The 24,271-nt window shown below is 37.1% G+C and overlaps 1 protein-coding gene and 1 long non-coding RNA gene across 2 annotated transcripts; both read right to left on the bottom strand.

Annotated features, from left to right (window-relative positions):
- Positions 1–2,546: 2,546 nt before the first annotated feature.
- On the bottom strand, positions 2,547–5,443 carry LOC306664960. Its single transcript, XR_013764881.1, has 3 exons — positions 5,300–5,443; positions 5,102–5,212; positions 2,547–3,087 (listed from the first exon to the last, which is right to left on the bottom strand). It is a non-coding gene; the product is annotated as an uncharacterized lncRNA (long non-coding RNA).
- A 17,033-nt stretch (positions 5,444–22,476) lies between these two features.
- Positions 22,477–23,103, bottom strand: LOC306664178 (histone H3.3A-like; the record flags this gene model as incomplete). The annotated part of the gene is made up of 1 exon (XM_079144948.1): positions 22,477–23,103. The coding sequence occupies one exon, from the start codon at positions 23,101–23,103 to the stop codon at positions 22,708–22,710; it is 396 nt and encodes a 131-aa protein (XP_079001074.1). The 3' UTR covers positions 22,477–22,707.
- Positions 23,104–24,271: the final 1,168 nt, after the last annotated feature.

Genomic DNA, 24,271 nt, shown 5'->3' with positions numbered 1-24,271 from the left:
TTTGTAATTAGTGACAAAATATTTTTAAAACTAAGCAAATGAAAGAACAAACCAATAACTAGTTCAAAAGAAAAAGTAAGTCCAGGAAACAAACCTAGCATACTTCTTCTGTTTAATGTGCCTAAGGATCACCTGGGGTCCCTCTACATATATCTGAATTGTGGGCTGGCCCAGAGATTGCATTTTTTACAAGTACCCGAGGGAGCCCAGTCCTGCTGGACCCGTGACCATCTCTTTTTTTCTTTTTTTTTTTTTGATGGTGTTGGGAATCAAACCTAGGTCTTTATGAATGCTAGGCAAGTGCTCTACCACGCAACTGAGTTACATCTCCAGTCCTTAACATACTTTTGAGTAGCAAAAGTATGGCTATTAATGAAATGTATGATAAGAATGTAAACTATGACTAGTAACTAAAATTATGAAATATATAGGTAAGATGGGAAACGTGTGATGGGAGAAAAGAGAGAAAGGAAAACTTTTTGTACAGATGGAAGTTAATGCCTAAAACTGAAAACTAGCTAGCTCTTCAAATTCTGTACAATTTTCATAATCAAATCTTTAAGAAGTGGGCAAAGGATAATAACAGTGAAATAAATACAAACAGCATCTCAACATATGAGCAAATGCTCAACCTTGCTCATTGGAAAAAAGACTCCCATTTTTAACTTACTATTGGCAAATGAGAAAAGTTCCTTTCTGTGCCAATTGCATAAGTAACAGCAATATATTGCTACAGAAGTAGTTCTAAAACTTGGAAATGTTATTACTCCACAAGTTTAGATTCCAGTCATCTTTCTGTGAGACAATTTTCAAGTTTGCTGCTTCAGTATCCATCAACTACTTTATTCCTTAGATGCCTCTACTAATAGGGTTGAAAAAGCTATATATTCACTTTCCCAGCCTTCCTTGAAGCTAGAGATAGATACGTGCCACAGCTCTTGAGACTTAAGACTTCTGGGAAGGACTTTAAATATTTTTTGGCTTTCTTTCCTTTTATTTGGTACTGGGGGTTGAACCCTGGGGTGCTTCATCACTGAGCTATATCTGCAGCACCCCCCCCCCCATTTTTTTAAAACATTTTGAGACGGTCTGAATAAGTCAATGAAACTGGCCTTGAAATTGCCATCCTCCTGACTCATCTTCCTGAGTTGCTGATGTGCCACTGCACCTGATTCTATTTATTATTTATTTATGGTACTGAGAATTGAACCCAGGAGAGTTTTACTACTGACCTACATCCCCAACCCTTTTTATTTCTTGAGCCAGGGTCTCGCTAACTTGCTGAGACTGGCCTTGAACTTGCTGTTCTCCTGCCTCAGGCTCCCACATCACTGGGATTACAGGTGTACCATTGTTCCTGGCTTGCCTTCTTTTTAAAGGGGTCCAGAAGTTGCTAGCATAGCTCTTTTTTCGTGCCTTACACTCTCATGTAAAAGTTTGGTGCCATGTCAGCCCTTTCATAAGCTTAAAATGACAAGCATAAGAATGTCAGGAACATGCCATTGACAGTAAAGTGGAAAGACACAAAGGGCATCACCAAGAGCTGAACCAACAACTATAATGACCTCCTTTGGGTTTATGTTATCCAAAAAACAATAAAGTAGCAGCTGGGTGTGGTGGTGCATGCCTGTAACCCCAGCAACCTAGGAGGTGGAGGCAAGATGGCAAACCTGAGGCCATCCTCAGAAACTTAGTGAGATTCTGTCTCAAAATCAGAAATAAAAAGGGCTGGGGATGTAGCTCAGTGGTTGCACCTCCCTCCTCCGGCTGCCACCTCCTCCCAAAAAAGTGCTGCTTATGTTCCTCATCGACTCATTGTTTTCTACTTCACAGCCAATCATATTCCTGAGATCTACCTTCCACAGAGGGAAGCCCCGAATCGTGTTTCACACATACCCCCCAACTCTAGTACTTATATAGTTATGTAATCTGCTACATTATCTTCACTATAATTTTTTAAGGAGCAAAATATTAAACAAATGAAAACACTCTTTTTTGTTTTTTTAGACAGAATCTTGCTATATAGCCCAGGTTCAGGATTCTGAGCAACTGGAATCTTGGGGTTTGCTTGTTTCAGAATCAGTTGGGATTGTTTGATCACAAGTTATAAAAATTACAGAAAATGGACGTGCTGGAAGTAGATGAAGTAGCTCATAGAAATCAAGGAAGAGCTCCTTCTCCCTCAGAAGAACAGAAACTGGCGTAGCTTAAAATCATCACTTTTAGAGAAGTACTCTGAAATTCTGAAGGACCTTTCCAATTCAGTTACTTCAAGATAATTTTTAGGACTCCAGTGTAAACATTTTTAAACCTAAAAAAATCAGCAAATTTAAAGCTTAGGGACTTTCCATATGACAAACTCCAGCAATTGAATAATTTGATTACTGTAACTTATTCAAAGAGTACGATCTCCAAACTCTTATAAGAAGAGTTACCACTTTCTTCTCTTGTAGGTTCACACAGTCCAAGTTTACACTACCTATTTTACTCTCCTTTAATGCCTCATCTACTGGCATTAATTGTTTCATAGGCAAAAGTTACAAAAGTCATTTTGAAAATTTTATTTCATTAGCTTAAAAGGTGAACAAAATGTGTATTTCAAATCTTATTAAACATTTATCCGACATAATACGTTTACATAGAGGACAAACAGGATTTCAAGTAAATTATGAGACAGTCCACTGTTCATTTAAAAATATTCTTTCTTCCATAAAACTTCTTCATTGAAACACAAAGCAAAACCTCTAAAGCAACAAAAAATCTTGTCTTGTATACTGCATAAATGCTAGATGCAAACTTCTGGTTTATTTATTTCATTGTCAACTCTGATGATGAAGATGGGAGGCATAAATGTTCCCAGTTCAGTCGAATGATGCAAACAAAAAGCTGTTTCCCTCAGATACAAAGAAGTCTCCATTCACGTCTCTTAAGTAGGACCATATACTTGCTGCTCATACCATATCACTACTTCTTCTTTCCTTTTACTTCCCTCTCCTTGTTGAAGACTTGGGTCACCACCTCCTGTTTTTTGTGTCCTTGTTTTTAGTTTCAGTATCATTTCTGCTGCATACAACATTTCTGATTTACCTAGGAACCAGAAGTTACGTTTAGTTACAATCTAAGAAATAAGACATAACCATAGAAATGAAAAGCTGTACTCCATTTGTATACAATGAATCAAAATGTGTCTGTAAAAATAAAAAAAGATCTTAATTAAAAAAAAGAAATAAGACATAAAAGATTATTAACTTGAGTACCATAAAGTCCAAGAAAATACCACATCAAGAAAATGGGAAGTAATTTTAAATAATTAAATGATTATAAAGTTAGTAACTTGCTCAAGTCTGTGCTTCTGCTGGAGAAAATGTACTGAGAACAAGAAAAAAATAATTAAGTGAACAATATGAAAATATAAAACATTAAGTTTAAAACAAAAATGACCTTTTGCTGGGTGCGGCAATGTGTATCTGTAATCCCAGCAACCTGACAGGCTGAGGCAGAGGATCACTAGTTTGAGACCAGTCTCAGAAACTTAGTGAGATGCTGTCTTAAAATAAAAATAAAAAATTAAAAGGGCTGGGGATGTAACTCAGCTGTAAAGTGCCCCTGGGTTCAACCCCACAACCAAAACAAAACAAAACAAAAACTCAACAAACAAAAAAATTATGGTCTTGGTTCTAGTAACTGACTGAAAGATCAATGAAGAATATATCTAAATATAACTGGAAACAAGAATCAGACTACCATTGTAACTTAAGCTTCTAAAAACACAGGGTCTCAGCCTTTTAACAACAACAACAAAAACAAAAATGTCATTAAGCTCAACAGATCTTACTCACATGCCCAGACGATGTATGCATACATGCACCACTGCTATGCCCACTTTAACCAGGTACTTTCCCTACTCCAACAAACCAAGCTCCTCAGTTTTGCTCTTTTTAGTGACTTACTAGTTTCTAATTAGAAATCATAAGCAACCTTTTTCTGAATCACAACTTTTACTCTACTTTCAAATCAAAAACTATTTTTGCTTTCGGTTTTTTGAGACAGTATAAAAAATGTCAAAGAGAAGAATGTATTATCTGTTAAATTTGAGTCAGAATCTTAAATTTGTAGAAACACCTACCAATCCTGACAGAATTTGATATATGAGAACCAATCTATCTGAATTTGACTAAAAACAATCACACTGCCAATTTGACTGTCAAATTGTATTTAGAGTTTAATTCAACTGAAGGAAAAATTAAATAGCTGTTTCTTAAAATTAAAATGTATGTTTTAAAATTTTTTAAAATTTCAGAAAAATAAATAACACATAAACACTTAACTTACTAATACCCAGAACTAATATTTTGTTATACTGGTGTGTTTTTGTTTTGCTTTTCAAAAAATAAAGTATTGGACATGATGCTAACAGTCCCTTGAGATCTCCACTCCGCACTCCCACTGCTCACAGTTTTAAAAGTGGGCTCTTTCCAGTACATTTTTTAAAACATTTTTTTAGCTGTCAATGGACCTTTATTTCATTTATTTATTTATCTTTATGTGATGCTGAGAATTGAACCCAGTGCCTCCCACATCCCAGGCAAGCACTCTACTTTGAGCCACAACCCCAGTCCCTCCAACACATCTTAAAAACATTTCTACAAGCAATACACATATTCATCTTCAATAAACTGCAATATTTTATCTTTAAATTTACCTGAGTGATACCATACTATGAATATCTGTTTGTTCACTCAATCTTGCTCTTTAGATTTATTAATGAGAGAAATTATTAACAGACTTCAAGGGTCTCTAAGATCTGGAATAACTACTAACATTCATCCATTTATTAACTTTATACTTTTAACCTGGGAGCAGTGATCGTCTTTCAGAAGTTTATAAAATGCTCAGAAAAAGTTTCATCACATTCTCAGAGGCTTTTAACCTAAAAGAAATTAAAACTACTGTTATACCTCTTTCCATCAGTGGCAGTCTTTCTCTAAATTAATTAGTAGAATGTAAATTCATTTATACCTTTCAAAAGGTCAGTTTTAGAACCTCTGGTGTCATAGACAAAAAACACATTCCTAAAGTGAATTCATTTAAAAAAGCTTACGTGATGGGAACTGTACAAGACAGAGGTGCTGTCTTCCTGTCTGAGCTGGACCCGGACTCTGCCTCTGTATTGAGCATCACGATTCCATTCTCTAGAGTACATTTTATTTTTCTAATGTAAATAAAACAAAAACAGGCTTTTAAGAAAGTTATCATATAAATGAATACAGAAAATAGTCAAGGAAGAATCACATCATACTTCAACAAACACATTAAGTCCAACTGCTGAGCATACATCTTGAATCTCTGCAGCTGTAGGATGTTCAACAGCCTCAACAGTTGAAAACAAAAATTAAATAGTTTAGATTTAAGGACATACTGCTATACAATTGTGTAAATCACTTTAAATACTATGATCAAAACATGTACCTAAACCCTATCTTTTCTTAGTAGGTACAGCATTTTCAATTTTATTTTTTTAAACAATTTTTTAGTTGTTATGGAAATTTATTTATTTATTTACTTATTTATATGCAGTGCTGAGAATCGAACCTAGTGCCTCACACACACTAGGCAAGTGCTCTACCACTGAGCTACAACCCCAGCCCTTCAATTTTTTAAAAAAATTTTCTAATTGGTTATTCATGACAGTAGAATGCATTTGGGTGGGGGGGGGGGGTGTGCTGGGGATCAAACCCAGGGCCTTGTGCTTACAAGGCAAGCACTCTACCAACTGAGCTATCTCCCCAGCCCCTGCATTTTGACACATTGTACACAAATGGAGCATAACTTCTTATTCCTCTGGTTGTACATGATGCAGTCACAAGAGTAGTGTAATCATAAATGTATATAAGGTAATAATGTCAGTCTCATTTTTCCCATCCCCACCACCCACCCCTCACTCCCCTCTGCACAATCCAAATTTCCTTCATTCTTCTCTATCTCCCATCCCCACTACAAATCAGCATCTGCTTATCAGAGAAAACATTTGGCCTTTGGTTTTTTGGGATTGGCTTATTTCACTTAGCATGATATTCTCCAGTTCCATCCATTTACTTACAAATGCCATAATTTCATTCAGGTTGAGTAATATTCCATTGTATATATGTACCACATTTTCTTTATCTATTCATCTGTTGAAAGGCATGTAGGTTGATTCCATAGTTTAGCTATTGTGAATTGAGTTGCCATAAACATTGATGTGGCTGTGTCACTGTAGTATGCTGATTTTAAGTCCTTAGGTTCTAAATCAAGGATTGGGATAGCTGAGTCAAATGGTGATTCCATTCCATGTTTTCTAAGGCATCTCCATACTGCTTTCCATAGTGGTTGCATCAATTTGCAGTCTCACCAGCAGTGTATGAGTGTAGTTTCTCCCCCAAATCCTCACCAATATTTATTATTGCTTGTATTCTAATTGCCATTCTGACTGGAGTTAGATGAAATCTTAGAGTAGTTTTGATTTGCATTTCTCTAAGCTAGAGATGGTGAACGTTTTTCATGTTTATTGATTGATTGTATTTCTTCTTTTGTGAAGTGTCTGTTCAGTTCCTTAACCCATTTATTGATTGTATTTTTTTTTTTTTTTGGTGTTAAGTTTTTTGAGTTCTTTATATATCCTGGAGATTAGTACTCTATCTAAGGTGCATGTGGTAAATATTTTCTCCCATTCTGTAGGCTCTCTCTTCAAGTTATTGTTTCCTTTGCTGAGAAGAAGCTTTTTAGCTGGAATCCACCCCATTGATTGATTCTTAATTTTACTTCTTGTGCTTTAGGAGTCTTGTTGATAAAGTCAAGTTCTAAGTTGACATGATGAAGATTTGGGCCTACTTTTTCTTCTTTTAGGTGCAGGGTTTCTGTTCTAGTGTCTAATTCTTTGATTCACGTTTCAGTTGATTTTTGTACAGGGTGAGAGATAGAGGTTTAATTTCATTTTGATACATATGGATTTCCAGTTTTCCCAGCACCATTTGTTGAATAGGCTATCTTTGCTCCAATGCATATTTTTGGCACCTTTGTATAATGTGAGATAACATTATACACAGATGTCTCTGTGTCTTCTCTTTTGTATCATTGTTTTCCATATCTGTTTAGGTAGCAATACCTTGCTGTTTTTGTTATTATGGCTTTGTAGTATAGTTTAAGTTCTGGTAATGTGATGCCACTTGCTTCACTTTTTTCACTAAGGATTACCTTGTCTATTCTGGGTCTTTTATTTTACCAAATGAATTTAATGGTTGCTTTTTCTAGTTCCATGAAGAATCTGTCTGGTTATGGGATTTTCTTGGTTGGTAGGTTTTTGATGACATCTTCTATTTCATGGCTTGAAATTGATTGGTTTAAATTGTGTATGTCATTGGGATTTTAATAGGAATTGCATTGAATCTATTCAATTTTGGTACACTTTTGGTAGTATGGCCATTTTTTTTTATTTAAACAAGTGAGATACATGTTGTTTCTCTATTTGGACATGGAGTCAAGGCATACCATTTGTGTAATCATAAATTTACATAGGGCAATGTTGTTTGATTCATTCTGTTATTTTTTTCCCTTCCCCCCCACCCCTCCCACCCCTCTTTTCCCTCTATACAGTCCTTCCTTCCTCCATTCTTACCACCCACCTTATCCCTAACCCTAACCCTAATGCTAACCCCTCCTACCCCCCATTATATGTCCTCATCCGCTTATCAGTGAGATCATTCGTCTTTTGGATTTTTGAGATTGGCTTATCTCACTTAACATGATATTCTCCAATTTCATCCATTTGCCTGCAAATGCCATAATTTTATCATTCTTCATGGTGGAGTAATATTCCATTGTATATATATACCACAGTTTCTTTATCCATTCATCAATTGAAGGGCATCTAGGTTGGTTCCATAGTCTGGCTATAGTGAATTGAACAGCTATGAACATTGATGTGGATGTATCTCTGTAGTATGCTGATTTTACGTCCTTTGGGTATAGGCCAAGGAGTGGAATAGCTGGGTCAAATGGTGGGTCCATTCCAAGCTTTCTGAGGAATCTCCATATTGCTTTCCAGAGTGGCTGCACTAATTTGCAACCCCACCAGCAATGTATGAGTGTACGTTTTTCCCCACATCCTCTCCAACACCTATTGTTGCTTGTATTCTTGATAATCGCCATTCGAATTGGGCTGAGATGAAATCTTAGGGTAGTTTTGATTTGCATTTTTCTTATTACTAGAGATGTTGAACATTTTTTCATATATCTGTTGATTGCTTGTAGATCTTTTTCTGTGAAGTGTCTGTTCATTTCCTTAGCCCATTTGTTGACTGGATTATTTGTATTCTTGGTGTAGAGTTTTTTGAGTTCTTTATATATTCTGGAAATTAGTGCTCTATCTGAAGTATAAGTGGCAAAGATATTCCCCCACTCTGTAGGCTCTCTCTTCACATTACTGAGAAAAAGCTTTTTTGCTGAGAGAAAGCTTTTTAGTTTGAATCTATCCCAGTTGTTGATTCTTGCTTTTATTTCTTGTGCTATGGGAGTCCTATTAAGGAGGTCTGATCCTAAGCGAACAAGTTGAAGGTTTGGACCTACTTTTTCTTCTATAAGATGCAGGGTCTCTGGTCTGATTCCAAGGTCCTTGATCCATTTTGAGTTGAGTTTTGTGCAGGGTGAGAGATAGGGTTTTAATTTCATTCTGTTGCATATGGTTTTCCAGTTTTCCCAGAACCATTTGTTGAAGAGGCTATCTTTTCTCCATTCCATATTTTTAGCCCCTTTGTCTAGTATGAGAAAATTGTATTTACTTGGGTTTGTGTCCCTGTCCTCTATTCTGTACCATTGATCTACCTATTTTGGTACCAATACCATGCCGATTTTGTTACTATTGCTTTGTAATAGAGTTGAAGATCTGGTATTGCCGTACCCCCTGCTTCGCTCTTTCTACTGAGGATTGCTTTAGCTAGTCTGGGTTTTTTATTCTTCCAGATGAATTTCATAATTGCTTGCTCTATTTCTGTAAGTACATCATTGGGATTTTAATTGGAATTGCATTGAATCTGTATAGCACTTTAGGTAGTATGGCCATTTTGACAATATTAATTCTGCCTATCCAAGAACATGGGAGATCTTTCCATCTTCTAAGGTTTTCTTTAATTTCTTTCTTTAGTGTTCTGTAGTTCTCATTGTAGAGGTCTTTCACCTCTTTTGTGAGATTGATTCCCAAGTATTTTATTTTTTTCGAGGCTATTGTGAATGGGGTAGTTTTCCTAATTTCTCTTTCTGAAGATTCATAACTTATGTATAAAAATGCATTGGATTTATGAGCATTGATCTTGTAACCTGCTACTTTACTGAATTCACTTATGAGTTCTAAGAGTTTTCTGGTGGAATTTCCAGGTTCCTCTAAATATATAATCATGTCATCAGTGAACAGGGATAGTTTGAGTTCTTCTTTTCCAATTTGTATCCCTTTAATTTCTTTGGTTTGTCTAATTGCTCTGGCTAGAGTCTCAAGAACGATGTTGAGGAGATCCAAGATGGCAGACTAGAGGGAGGCTGCCTTCCTTGTCGCTCTGTAATGCCGGATTTAAGCAGAGGATATCTGTTTCTCAGTGAGGCAGTTTTTTCTGCTTATTGATCCCGTGGTGTTTACCCATTTATCTGCTGTGATGACCTGCAGTCTGCCAGCATATCGTCGCCTTTTTTGAGAGTAGATTGCTCACTGTCAGGCGTCTATCATCCACCATTTCCCTGCCTCTTGCCTGTCCATCGTCTGCCTCACTCCTATCCATCACCCAACACTCGAGGTTCACCTCTCGATCGTCCAACAACAGTCAACAAACTGCCAACCGCCAGTGGAGCACCAGCTGCCTGCTGCTGCCTGGAAGTTCACTGTTACAGTACCTGCAGGTTTGATTACATGTGGCCTCCGCCATTTTGAGACAACAGCCAGGCCTCATAGGACCCCTGGCCGGACTGACTGAACCCCGTCTCCAGGATCCCTTAGCCCGACCGATCACTCCCTGCCTCTAGGGCCCTCACATTGACTGACTGCTCCCTGCTGCCAGGACCCCCAGACCAACTGACTGCATGCTATCACTGGGACCCCAGATGGACTGATTGCATCCGGCCTCCAGGATCCCACAACCACACCAAACACATGGGACCTCCTGGACCCCTGCCGGACCAACTGCATCCTGTCTCCAGGACCTCCAGCTGGCCACGTCCACCCCTGAGCTGCAACTCCCATTTGCCAACACATTTCGAAGCCAGAGCGGCCATCTTGGATAATCCTGGAAGCTGTAGCTCCGATCTTTGGGTGGGGCAAATCCCATCTTGAGATGCCTACTGGAGGCTTGAAGCTCATTGTCAGGTACTACTCATGTATCAGGCTACTGAACACTGGGAGGTTTCATTAGTATATGACTGCTATACAGTAGACTTTCTTTTTTCTCCTTTTTAAAAAAAAAATAAGTTTTTATTTCTTAACTTTTCTTGCTCTCTTTTCCTTTTGTTTACCTGTTCCCTCAGTCTCTTTCTCCCTCTTTTGCATACTAACATCCAATTTCTTTTGATTACACTCTCACACTTTCTATTATCTAGAACTTCTGTATATTCTTTTCTTATCTCATTAACAGCCACATTCTACATCCCTCTGCATATTCTTTGTCCTCCATTAGAAACTGCAGACCTTATTGCAAACCTAAAGATAATATTTGAACTCACTTTGTTTATTATGACAATTTTGTTATTGTCCCCATAGGGGCTATTTGGTCTAGGATTGCATAGTGTCCGATTTGGGTGCTGCTAATATTGATCTCCCCTTAAAGAAAAGGTTTTGGAAACCTACAGGGCCACTATAAGCCTATAGGGGGAAATCTGCAATACCCCAGATCTGCACTGCTAGAGGGGAAGATACATGAACAACATGAAAAACAAGGGAAGAAAATGATCCAAACAAATCTAGATTCTATATTAATAGAATCCAATGACAGTATGTTAGAAGAAATGTCAGAAAAGGACTTCAGATTATACATGATTAAGATGATTCACGAAGCAAAGGATGAGATAAGAGAGCAAATGCAGGCAATGAATGATAATACCAATAAGCTGAAAGAGCATCTGAGGAAGCAAAAGATCATTTCAACAAAGAGATAGAGATTCTCAAAAAAAATCAAATGGAAATCCTTGAAATGAAGGAGACAATAAACCAAATAAAAAACTCAATGGAAAGCACCACCAACAGACTAGACCACTTGGAAGACAGAACCTCAGACAATGAGGACAAAATATTTAATCTTGAAAATAAAGTTGCCCAAACAGAGAAGATAGTAAGAAATCATGAACAAAATCTCCAAGAACTATGGGACATCATGAAAAGACCAAATTTAAGAATTATTGGGATTGAGGAAGGCACAGAGATACAAACCAAAGGAATGAACAACCTATTCAATGAAATAATATCAGAAAATTTCCCAAACCTGAAGAATGAAATGGATAATCAAATACAAGAGGCTTACAGAACACCAAATGCACAGAATCACAACAGATCCACACCAAAGCACATTATAATGAAAATGCCTAACATTCAAAATAAAGATAGGATTTTGAAGGCCGTGAGAGAAAAGCATGAGAATACATATAGGGGGAGACCAATACGAACAGCAGCCGACTTCACAACCCATACTCTAAAAGCTAGAAGGGCCAGGAACAACATATTTCAAGCTCTGAAAGAACATGGTTGCCAACCAAGAATCCTATACCCAGGAAAAGTAACCTTCAGATTTGAAGATGAAATAAAATCCTTCCACGATAAACAAAAGTTAAAAGAATTTACAAATAGAAAGCCTGCACTACAGAATGTTCTCAACAAAATATTCCATGAGGAGGAAATGAAAAACAACAATGGTGGTCAGCAAAGGGAGGAACTACCTTAGAGAAAACCCACTCAAAGGAGAAACCAAGCCAACTTAAAAACCAAAAATAAGCCAAATGACTGGGAATACAAATCATATCTCAATAATAACCCTGAACGTTAATGGCCTAAACTCATCAATCAAAAGACATAGACTGGCAGAATGGATTAAAAAGGAAGACCCAACAATATGCTGCCCGCAAGAGACTCATCTCATAGATAAAGACATCCACAGACTAAAGGTGAAAGGATGGAAAAAAACCAATCACGCACATGGACTCAGTAAAAAAGCAGGGGTTTCCATCCTTTTATCAGATAAAGTGGACTTCAAGCCAAAGTTAGTCAGAAGGGATAAAGAAGGACATTTCATACTGCTTAAGGAAACCATAAATCAGGAACACATAACGATAGTAAATATTTATGCCCCAAACAATGGTGCATCACTGTACATCAAACAAATCCTTCTCAATTTCAAGAATCAAATAGACCACAACACAATAATTCTGGGTGACTTTAATGCACTGCTATCACCACTAGATAGATCTTCCAAACAAAATCCAACCAAAGAAACCATAGAACTCAATAACACAATCAATAACCTAGACTTAATAGACATATATAGAATATTCCATCCATCAATGAGCGGATTCACTTTCTTCTCAGCAGCACATGGAAACTTCTGGAAAATAGACCATATGTTATGCCACAAAGCAGCCCTTAGGAAATGCAAAAAAAATAGAGATACTGCCTTGTGCTCTATCAGATCATAATGAACGGAGAGTAGAAATCAATGACAAAATAAAAAAGGGAAGGTACTCCAACACTTGGAGGCTAAATAATATGCTATTGAATGAAACATAGATAACAAAAAACATCAGGGAGGAGATTAAAAAATTCTTAGAGGTCAATGAGAACAATGATACAACATATCAAAATCTCTGGGACACTATGAAAGCGGTACTAAGAGGAAATTTCATTGCATGGAGCACATTCCAGAAAAAAATGAAAAGTCAACAACTAACTGACCTAACATTACAGCACAAAGCCCTAGAAAAAGAAGAACAGAATAACAGCAAAAGTAGTAGAAGACAGGAAATAATTAAAATCAGAGCTGAAATCAATGAAATTGAAACAAAAGAAATTATTCAAAAAATTGACAAAACAAAAAGTTGGTTCTTCGAGAAAGTAAACAAAATAGACAAACCCTCAGCCACACTAACGAAGAGAAGGAAAGAGAAGACTCAAATTACTAAAATACATAATGCAAAAGGAAATATCACGACAGACACCACTGAGATACAGAACATAATGAGAAGCTCCTTTGAAAATCTGTATTCCAACAAAATAGAAACTACCAAAGACATTGACAAATTTCTAGAGACATATGCTCCTCCCAAACTGAACCAGGAGGACATACACGATTTAAATAGATCAATATCAAGCAATGAAATAGAAGAAGCCATTAAAAATCTACCATCCAAGAAAAGCCCAGGACCAGACAGATTCTCAGCCGAGTTCTACAAGACCTTCAAAGAAGAACTCATTCCAATACTTCTCAAAGTATTCCAGGAAATAGAAAAGGAGGGTACCCTAACAAACTCATTCTATGAAGCTAATATCACTCTCATACCCAAACCAGGAAAACACACATCAAGGAAAGAAATTTTAGACCAATATCCTTGATGAATATAGATGCAAAGATCCTTAACAAAATACTGGTAAACCTTATCCAAAAATATATAAAGAAAATCGTGCACCATGATCAAGTGGGGTTCATTCCTGGAATGCAAGGATGGTTTAACATTCGTAAATCAATAAACGTAATCCATTATGTCAATAGACTTAAGGATAAGAATCATATGGTTATTTCAATTGACGCAGAAAAAGTGTTTGACAAAATACAACACGCTTTCATTCTGAAAACACTAGAAAAAATAGGGATAGTAGGAACATACCTGAACATTGTAAAGGCTATTTATGCTAAGCCCATGGCCAACATCATTCTTAATGGAGAAAAACTGAAACCATTCCCTTTAAAAACAGGAACAAGACAGGGATGTCCTCTTTCACCACTTCTATTCAACATTGTCCTCAAAACTCTAGCCAGAGCAATTAGGCAGACTAAAGAAATTAAAGGGATACGAATAGGAAAAGAGGAACTTAAGCCGTCACTATTTGCGGATGACGTGATTCTATATTTAGAGGATCCAAAAACCTCCTCCAGAAAGCTTCCAGACCTCATCAATGAATTCAGCAAAATAGCAGGCTATAAAATCAACATGCATAAATCTAAAGCATTTTTATATACAAGCGACGAAACAGCTGAAAGGGAAATGAGGAAAACAACTCCATTTGCAATAGCCTCAAAAAAAATAAAATACTTGGGCATCCATCTAACCAAAGAGGTAAAAGATCTCTATGATGAAAACTACAAAACAAAGAAGAAAGAAATTAAGGAAGAACTTAGAAGATGGAAAGATCTCCCGTGTTCTTGGATAGGCAGAATTAATATTGTCAAAATGACCATACTACCAAAAGTGCGATACAGATTCAATGCAATTCCAATTAAAATCCCAATGATGTACCTTACAGAAATAGAGCAGCAGTCATGAAATTCATCTGGAAGAATAAGAAACCCAGAATAGCTAAAGCATCCTTAGAAGGAAGAATGAAACAGGAGGTATCACAGTACCAGAACTTCAACTATACTACAAAGCAATAGTAACAAAAACAGCATGGTATTGGCACCGAAATAGACAGGTACATCAATGGTACAGAATAGAGGACATGGACACAAACCCAAATAAATACAATTTTCTCATACTAGACAAAGGTGCCAAAAATATGCAATGGAGAAAAGATAGCCTCTTCAACAAATGGTGCTGGGAAAACTGGAAATCCATATGCAACAGAATGAAACTAAACCCCGATCTCTCACCCTGCTCAAAACTCAACTCAAAATGGGTCAAGGACCTTGAAATCAGACCAGAGACCCTGCATCTTATAGAAGAAAAAGTAGGTCCAAATCTTCACCTTGTTGGCTTAGGATCAGACTTCCTTAACAGGACTCCCATAGCAAAAGAAATAAAAGCAAGAATCAATAACTGGGATAGATTCAAACTAAAAAGCTTTCTCTCAGCAAAGGAAACTATCATCAATGTGAAGAGAGAGCCTACAGAGTGGGAGAATATCTTTGCCACTCATACTTCAGATAGAGCACTAATTTCCAGAATATATAAAGAACTCAAAAAACTCTACACCAAGAATACAGATAACCCAATTGACAAATGGGCTAAGGAAATGAACAGACACTTCACCAAAGAAGATCTACAAGCAATCAACAAACATATGGAAAAATGTTCACCATCTTTAATAATAAGAGAAATGCAAATCAAAACCACCCTAAGATTCCATCTCACCCCAATTAGAATGGCGATTATCAAGAATACAAGCAACAATAGGTGTTGGAGAGGATGTGGGGAAAAAGGTACACTCATACATTGCTGGTGGGGCTGCAAATTAGTGCAGCCACTCTGGAAAGCAGTATGGAGATTCCTTAGAAAACTTGGAATGGACCTACCATTTGATCCAGCTATCCCACTCCTTGGCCTATACCCAAAGGACTTAAAATCAGCATACTAGAGAGATACAGCCACATCAATGTTCATAGCTGCTCAATTCACAATAGCCAGACTATGGAACCAACCTAGATGCCCTTCAGTTGATGAATGGATAAAGAAACTGTGGTATATATATACAATGGAATATTACTCCACCATGAAGAATGATAAAATTATGGCATTTGCAGGCAAATGGATGAAATTGGAGAATATCATGTTAAGTGAGATAAGCCAATCTCAAAAATGCAAAAGAGGAATGATCTCACTGATAAGCAGATGATGACATGTAATGGGGGGTGGGAGGGGGGCAAGAATGGAGAAAGGAGGGAAAAGAGAGGTGGGAGGGATGGGGGGGAAGGAAAAAATACCGGAATGAATCAAACTTCATTACTCTATGTAAAATGAATATGCAAATGGTATGCTGTTACTCCATGTAGAAACAGAAACAACATGTATCCCATTTGTTTACAATAAAAAATAAAAAATAAAAAAAGAACAATGTTGAATAGAAGTGGAGAAAGAGGGCATCCCTGCCTTGTTCCAGTTTTTAGGGGGAATGCTTTCAGTTTTTCACCATTTAGAATGATATTGGCCATGGGCTTACCATAGATGGCCTTTACAATGTTAAGGAATGTTCCCGCTACCCCAATTTTTTCTAGTGTTTTGAGCATGAAGGGATGCTGCAGTTTATCGAATGCTTTTTCTGCATCTATTGAAATAATCATGTGATTCTTAACTTTTAGTCTGTTGATATGGTGAATGACATTTATTGATTTCCTGATGTTGAACCAACCTTGCATCCCTGGGATAAAACCCACTTGATCGTGGTGCACTATCTTTTTAATATATTTTTGTATGCGATTTGCTAAAATTTTGTTGAGAATTTTTGCATCGATGTTCATTAAGGATATTGGTCTGAAATTTTCTTTCCTCGATGTGTCTCTGTCTGGTTTAGGTATCAGGGTGATATTGGGTTTATAGAGTGAGTTTGGGAGGGTTCCCTCCTTTTCTATTTCATGGAATACTTTGAGGAGTATTGGAATGAGCTCTTCTTTAAAGGTTTTGTAGAACTCAGCTGAGAACCCATCTGGTCCCGGACTTTTCTTAGTTGGTAGGCTTTTGATGACCTCTTCTATTTCATTGCTCGAAATTGATTTATTTAAGTTGTGTGTGTCCTCCTCGTTCAATTTAGGTAATTCATATGTCTTTAGAAACTTGTTGATGTCTTCGAGGTTTTCTGTTTTGTTGGAGTATAGATTTTCAAAATAGCTTCTAATTATGTTTTGTATTTCACTCGTGTCTGTTGTGATATTTCCTTGTTCATTCCGAATTTTAGTAATTTGAGTTTTCTCCCTCTTTCTCTTTGTTAGTGTGGCTAAGGGTTTATCAATTTTGTTTATTTTTTGAAAGAATCAACTATTTATTTTGTTAATTTTTCCGATTGTTTCTTTTGTTTCAATTTCATTGATTTCGGCTCTGATTTTAACTATTTCCTGTCTTCTACTACTTTTGGTGTTGGTCTTCTCTTCTTTTTCTAGGGCTTTGAGCTGTAGTGTTAAGTCGTTTATTTGTTGATTTCTACTTCTTTTGTTGAATGCACCCCATGAAATAAATCTTCCTCTAAGTACTGCTTTCATAGTGTCCCAGAGATTTTGATTTGATGTGATAAATCTTCCTCTAAGTACTGCTTTCATAGTGTCCCAGAGATTTTGATTTGATGTGTCTTTGTTCTCGTTTACTTCTAAGAATTTTTTAATTTCCCTCCTGATGTCTTCTGTTATCCATTCATCATATAATAGTGTATTATTTAATCTCCAGGTATTGGAGAAGTTTCTGATTTTTATTCTGTCATTTATTTCTAATTTCAATCCATTATGATCTGATAGAGTACAAGGTAGTATCTCTATCTTCTTATATTTGCTAACAATAGCTTTGTGGCATAAAACATGGTCTATTTTAGAGAAGGATCCATGTGCTGCTGAGAAGAAAGTGTATTCGCTCTTGGTTGGATGGTGTATTCTATATAAGTCAGTTAAGTCTAAATTGTTGATTGTGTTATTAAGATCTATGTTTCTTTATTCAATTTTTGTTTGGAAGATCTATCCAGCGGTGAGAGAGGTGTGTTAAAATCACCTAGTATTATTGTGTTGTGGTCTATTTGATTTCTGGAATTGAGAAGGATTTGTTTGACGTACATGGATGAGCCAATGTTCAGGGCATAGATATTTATGATTGTTATGTCTTGCTGATTTGTGCTTCCCTTAAGCAGTATGTAATGTCCTTCTCTATCCCTTCTGACTAGTTTTGGCTTGAAGTCCACATTATCTGAAATGAGGATGGATACTCCAGCTTTTTTGCTGAGTCCATGTGCATGGTATGTTTTTTCCCATCCTTTCACCTTTAGTCTATGGGTATCTTTTTCTATGAGATGAGTCTCTTGCAGGCAGCATATTGTTGGATTTTTCTTTTTAATCCAATCTGCCAGTCTATGTCTTTTGACTGATGAGTTCAGGCCATTAACATTCAGGGTTATTATTATGATATGATTTGTATTCCCAGTCATTTGACTCATTTTTGTTTTTTGACATGATTTGGTTTCTCCTTTATTTGGCTATTCCTTTAGGCTAGTTCCTCCCATTGCTGATTTGCATCGTTGTTTTTCATCTCTTCCTTCCTCATGGAATATTTTGCTGAGAATGTTCTGTAATGCCGGCTTTCTTTGTGTAAATTCCTTTAGCTTTTGTTTATCATGGAAGGATCTTATTTCGTTGTCAAATCTGAAAGTAAGTTTTGCTGGGTATAAGATTCTTGGTTGGCATCCGTTTTCTTTCAGGGCTTGGTAAATGTTGTTCCAGGCCCTTCTAGCTTTTAGGGTCTGGATTGAAAAATCTGCGGATATTCTTATTGGTTTCCCCTGAATGTAATTTGATTATTTTCTCTTGTGGCCTTTAAAATTCTGTCTTTATTTTGTATGTTAGGTATTTTCATAATAATGTGCCTTGGTGTGGGTCTGTTGTAATTTCGTATATTTGGAGTCCTATAAGCCTCTTGTACTTGGTTTTCCATTTCATTCTTCAGGATTTGGGAAATTTTCTGATATTATTTCATTGAATAGATTGTTCATTCCTTTGGTTTGTTTCTCTAAGCCTTCCTCAATCCCAATAATTCTTAAATTTGGCCTTTTTATGATATCCCATAATTCTTGTAGATTCTGTTCATGATTTCTTACCATCTTCTCTGTTTGTTCCACTTTCTTTTCAAGATTAAATATTTTGTCTTCAATATCTGAGGTTCTGTCTTCCAGGTCTTCTATCCTATTGGTTATGCTTTCTATGGAGTATTTAACTTGGTTTATTATTTCCTTCATTTCAATGATTTCTGTTTTTTTTTTTTTTCAGTATCTCTAACTCTTTATTGAAATGATCTCTTGCTTCCCATATTTGCTCTTTTAACTGTTGATTGGTGTAATCATTTAATGCCTGCATTTGCTCTTTCATCTCCTCCTTCAGCACCTGCATTTGCTCTTTCATCTCTTCGTTTGCTTCCCTGATTGTTTTAATTATGTACATTCTGAACTCCCTTTCTGACATTTCTTCTGCCATGCTGTCATTGGGTTTTATTGATATAATATCTAGGTTTGTTTGGGACATTTTCTTCCCTTGTTTCTCATATTGGTCAGATGTCAGTGGGACTCTGTGATATTGCAGATTTCCTCTATTGGCTTATAGTGTCCCTGTAGATTTCCAGTGTATCACCTCCCAGCCTTCAGTAGCCTGAAGTCTTGGAGTAACTTGATAATGCAGTGCTTCCAAAGAAAGCTGCCCCTAACCTGCTACTGGTTCCAGGGCTTGGAGCTGGCTCTGTGTGGAAAGGCTCTCACTGGGGGGCCTGCTCCGAGAAGCTGGCCTTGTGGGAGGAGTCCACCGCCGGAGGGCACAGGGCTGCCTGGGGAAGACTCTAGCTACCCTGCCCTACTCTGATATGCCGCCCCTATCCGGGCCTGCCACCCAGGCCAAGCTTCACCAGGTGGGGGAGACTCACCCCGTGGCTCTATTTTAGTCCGAGTCTCTCAGTGCCTCCCCTTCTTGAATCCTGCATTCTGGAGCGAATGGAGATGCAGTCACCCTCTAGTCCGCCATCTTGGATCGCCCTGTGGAAAAAGCCTGCAGTTGGAGGGGGCAGGTCCGCCTGGAGAGGTCTCTGGCTGCCCTGCCCTGGTCCCAGAGGCTGCTTGCAGTTTGGAGCTCTCCGCTGGCTTGGGGACTTGTGGCTGGCTCTGTGTAGAAAGGCTCTCACTGGGCGATCTGATCCGAGAAGCTAGCCTAGAAAGATGCTGCCCGCTGGAGGGAGCCGGGCTGCTTGGGGAAGTCCCTGGCTGCCCTGTCCTGGTCTCTAAGCAACCTGCGGGCCGGAACTCACCATGCTGGCTCAGGGACTTGAAGCTGGTTCTGTGCAGAAAGGATCTCCCTGGGGGGCCTGCTCCGAGAAGCTGGAGAAGCTTGCCGTTTGGGAGGAGCCCACCGCCAGAGTGCTGCCTGGGGAAGACTCTAGCTGCTCTGCCCTACTCTAATAAGCCACCTGAATCCAGGCCTGCCGCCTGGGCCGAGCTTCACCGGATGGGGGAGACTCACCCTGTGGCTCTATTTCAGTCCGAGTCTCTCAATGCCTCCCCTTCTTGAATCCTGGGTTCTGGAGTGACTAGAGATGCAGTCACTCTCTAGTCTGCCATCTTGGATCCAATATGGCCATTTTGACAATATTTATTCTGACAGCATGGGAGATCTTTCCATCTTCTAAGGTCTTCAATTTCTTTCTTTAGTGTTCTGTAGTTTTCATTGTAGAGGTCTTTCACCTTTTTTGTTAGATCGATTCCCAACGTGGTTTTTTTTTTTTTTTTTTTTTTGGTCTATTATAAATGGTGTAGTTTTCCTAATTTCTCTTGCAGTGGATTCGTTACTTATGTATAGAAATGCATTTGATTTATGGGTATTGATTTTATATCCTGCTACTCTGCTGAGTTCATTAATGAATTCTAGAAGTTTTTGGTGGAATTTTTTGGATCTTCTAAATATAGAATCATGTTGTCAGCAAATAGTGATAGTTTGAGTTCTTCTTTTCCTATTCGTATCCATTTAATTTCTTTTGTCTGTCTGAATGTTCTAGCTAGAGTTTCAAGGACTATGTTGAATAGAAGTAGTAAAAGAGGGCATTCCTGACTTGTTCAAGTTTTTAGAGAGAATACTTTCAATTTTCCTACATTTAGAATGATGTTGGTCATGGGCATAGCATAGATAGATTTTACAGTGTTGAGGTATGTTCCTACTACCCCTCCTTTTTCTAAGGCTTTAACATGAAGAAGTGCTGTATTTTGTCAAATGCTTTTTCTGCAACTATTGAGATAATCATATTCTTGTCTTTAAATCTATGGATGTAATGTAGTACATTAATTGATTTCCATATGTTGAACCAACCTTGTATCCCATGGATGAACTCCTCTTGATTGTGGTGCATTATCTTTTTAATATATTTTTGTATGCAGTTTGCCAGAATTTTATTGAGAATTTTTGCATCTATGTTCATGAGAGATATTGGTCTGAGGTTTTCTTTCCTTGCTGGGTCTTTGTCTGGTTTTGGTGTAAGGTGATACTAGCCTCATAGAATGAGTTTGGAAGAGTTCCCTTCTTTTCTGTTTCATGGAATAATTTGAAGACTATTGATATTCATTCTTCTTTGAAGGTCTTTCAGAACTTGGGTGAAAATCCATCTGGTTATGGACTTTTCTTGGTTGGTAGGCTTTGATGACCTCTTCTATTTCATGGCTTGAAATTGATTGGTTTAAATTGTGTATGTCCTTCTGATTCAGTTTGGGTAGATCATGTCTCTAAATATTTGTCAATGTCTTTGAGATTTTCTATTTTATTTGAGTATAAATTTTCAAAATAGTTTCTAATTATTGTCTGTATTTCAATAGTGTCTGTTGTGATATTTCCCTTTTCATCACAAATTTTAGTAATTTGAGCTTTCTCTCTCTTTCTCTTTGTTAGTGTAGCCAAGGGTTTATCAGTTTTATTTATTTTTTCATGAATCATCTTTTTGTCAATATTTTCAGTCCTTTCTTTTGTTTCAATTTTATTGATTTCAGCTCTGATTTTAATTATTTCCTGTCTTCTACCTCTTTGAGTGTTGATTGTTCTTTTTCTAGGGCTTTGAGATATAATGTTAGGTCATTTATTTGTTGACTTTCTATTCTTTTAATGTATGAGCTCAATGCAATGAACTTTTCTCTTAGCACTGCCTTCATAGTGTCCCAGAAATTTTGATATTTTGTTTCAGTGTCCTCATTTACCTCTAAGTATTTTTTAATTTCCTCCCTGATTTCTTCTGCTATCCATTCATCATTTCAATAGCATGCTTTTAGTCTGCAGATGTTGGAGTAGCTTCTATTTTTTATTTTATTATTGATTTCTACCTTCATTCCATTATGATCTGATAGAATGCAAGGTAGGATTTCTATTTCTTTTATTTGCTGAGAGTTGCTTTGTGGCATAACATATAGTCAGTTTTAGAGAAAGGATTCACATACTGTTGAAAAGAAAGTGTATTTGCTCAATGATGGATGAAATACTCATGATGGATGAAATACTCTATATATATCTGTTAAGTCTAAATCATTGATCATATTATTATTTTTTTAGTTTAGTGTATTTTAATAGCAAACTTACCGGAACAGCACAGAAGATGGACAACATTAAAAACATGTACTTGCATGTAGGACAACTCAGAAAAGTATAGTGAATGGTTGGAACCTACTATATGATAAAAATGCTACAAACACCATTTAGTTGCTGTCAACGAGAAATTTACTTGTTTAAAAAAATTTAAATGCTGGCAAGTTGAACTGCTGAAACTTGTTCACTGAAACATTTTGACTTACATTAATGCTTTATATCCCTGCATTTATATTAAAACTTCACACACAAATGAAAATGGAAAAATGGCCAATACCTGATTTCTGTCCCCTATTTTTCCACTTGCAATCATATACTTAGGTACCTTTTGATCCCATGGAAAAAAATATCTAACGTTCAGAACTACCAATAACAGGAAGAAGAGAAAAAAAAATTTTTTTGAGAATAAAATGTTTCCCATCATAGTGAATTCTTAAGCACATTCTCCACGTATGCAGTGTGCTAGCTGGATGTCTTTTGGCATAATTGTTACACATTTGGCATGGATAGCACACAAGTTGGTGTCTTCAAAAAGGCCAACCAGCAAGGTCTCACTTGCCTCCTGCAAGGCATCAATAACTGCACTCTGGAAGCGTAGATCTGTTTTGAAGTCCTGAGCAATTTCTCGCACTAGATGCTGGAAAGGGAGTTTGAGAATCAGAAGTTCAGTGGATTTCTGATAACGTCTAATTTCACAAAGTGCCACAGTACCAGACCTGTAACAATGAGGTTTCTTCACTCCTCCAGTAGAGGGCGCACTCATGTGAGCAGTTTTTGTAGCCAGTTGTTTCCTGGGTGCTTTACCGGCAGTCTGCTTTGTATGAGCCATGGTAGAAAGTCCTCCTTACTTACCCAGCTTATACTTTGGCTGGAGCTCCAAGAGCTAGAGGCAGCGCTGGCATTAGAGAGCCGTGGCAGATGTGGTGGCTGCCTGATTTTATTATTTAGTTCTATAGTTTCTTTATTTAGTTTTTGTTTGGAAGATCTATCCAGTGGTGAGAGAGATGTGTTAAAGTCACCCAGTATTATTGTGTTGTGGTCTATTTGATTCTTGAAATTAAGAAGGGTTTGTTTAATGTACATAGATGCTCCATTGTTTAGGGCATATATTTTTATGATTGTTATGTCTTATTGATGTATGATTCCCTTAAGCAGTATGAAATGACCTTCTTTATCCCTTCTGACTAACTTTGGTTTGAAGTCCAGTTTGATATGAGGATGGAAACCCCTTCTTGTTTACGTAGTCCATGTGAGAGACATTTTTTTCCTCAACCTTTCACCTTCAGTCTATGGATGTCTTTTCTTAGGAGGTGAGTCTCTTGTAGACAGCATATTGTTAGGTTGTTTTTTTTGTTTTGTTTTGTTTTGTTTTGTTTTGTTTTTAATCCAATCTACCAGTTTATGTCTTTTGATTGGTGAGTTTAGGCCATTAACTTTCAGGGTTATAATTGAGAAATGAGTTGTATTTCCAGTCAGTTTGGTTTATTTTTGGTTTTTACTTTGACTTAGTTTCTCCTTTGATTAACCTTTCCTTTCATGTAGTTCCTCCCTTTGCTGGTTTTCTTTTCTTTTCTTTTTTTTCATTTCCTCCTGATGGAATATTTTGCTGAGAATATTCTGTAGTGCAGGCTTTCTAGTTGTGAATTCTTTTAACTTTTGTTTATCATGGAAAGTTTTTATTTCATCTTCAAATCTGAAGTTTAATTTTGCTGGATATAAAATTCTCACTTGAAATCCATTTTCTTTCAGAACTTGATATATGTTATTCTAGGCCCTCCTGGTGTTGAGGATCTGGGATGAGAAATCCACTGAAATCCAAAGTGGTTTTCCCCATATGTAATTTGATTTTTTTCTCTCACAGCCCTTAACATTCTATCCTTATTTTGTATTTTAGTCATTCTCATTATAATGTGCCTTGATGTGGGTCTGCTGTAATTTTGTGCATTTGGGGTTCTGTAAGCCTCTTTTAGTTGATTTTCCATTTCAATCTTTAGATT

The sequence above is a fragment of the Sciurus vulgaris genome (assembly GCF_902686455.1).
Source record: "Sciurus vulgaris genome assembly, chromosome: 6".
NCBI lineage: Eukaryota > Metazoa > Chordata > Mammalia > Rodentia > Sciuridae > Sciurus > Sciurus vulgaris.
Note: the sequence above shows the minus strand (reverse complement) of the source record. Positions and strands in the feature narration are given on the sequence as shown.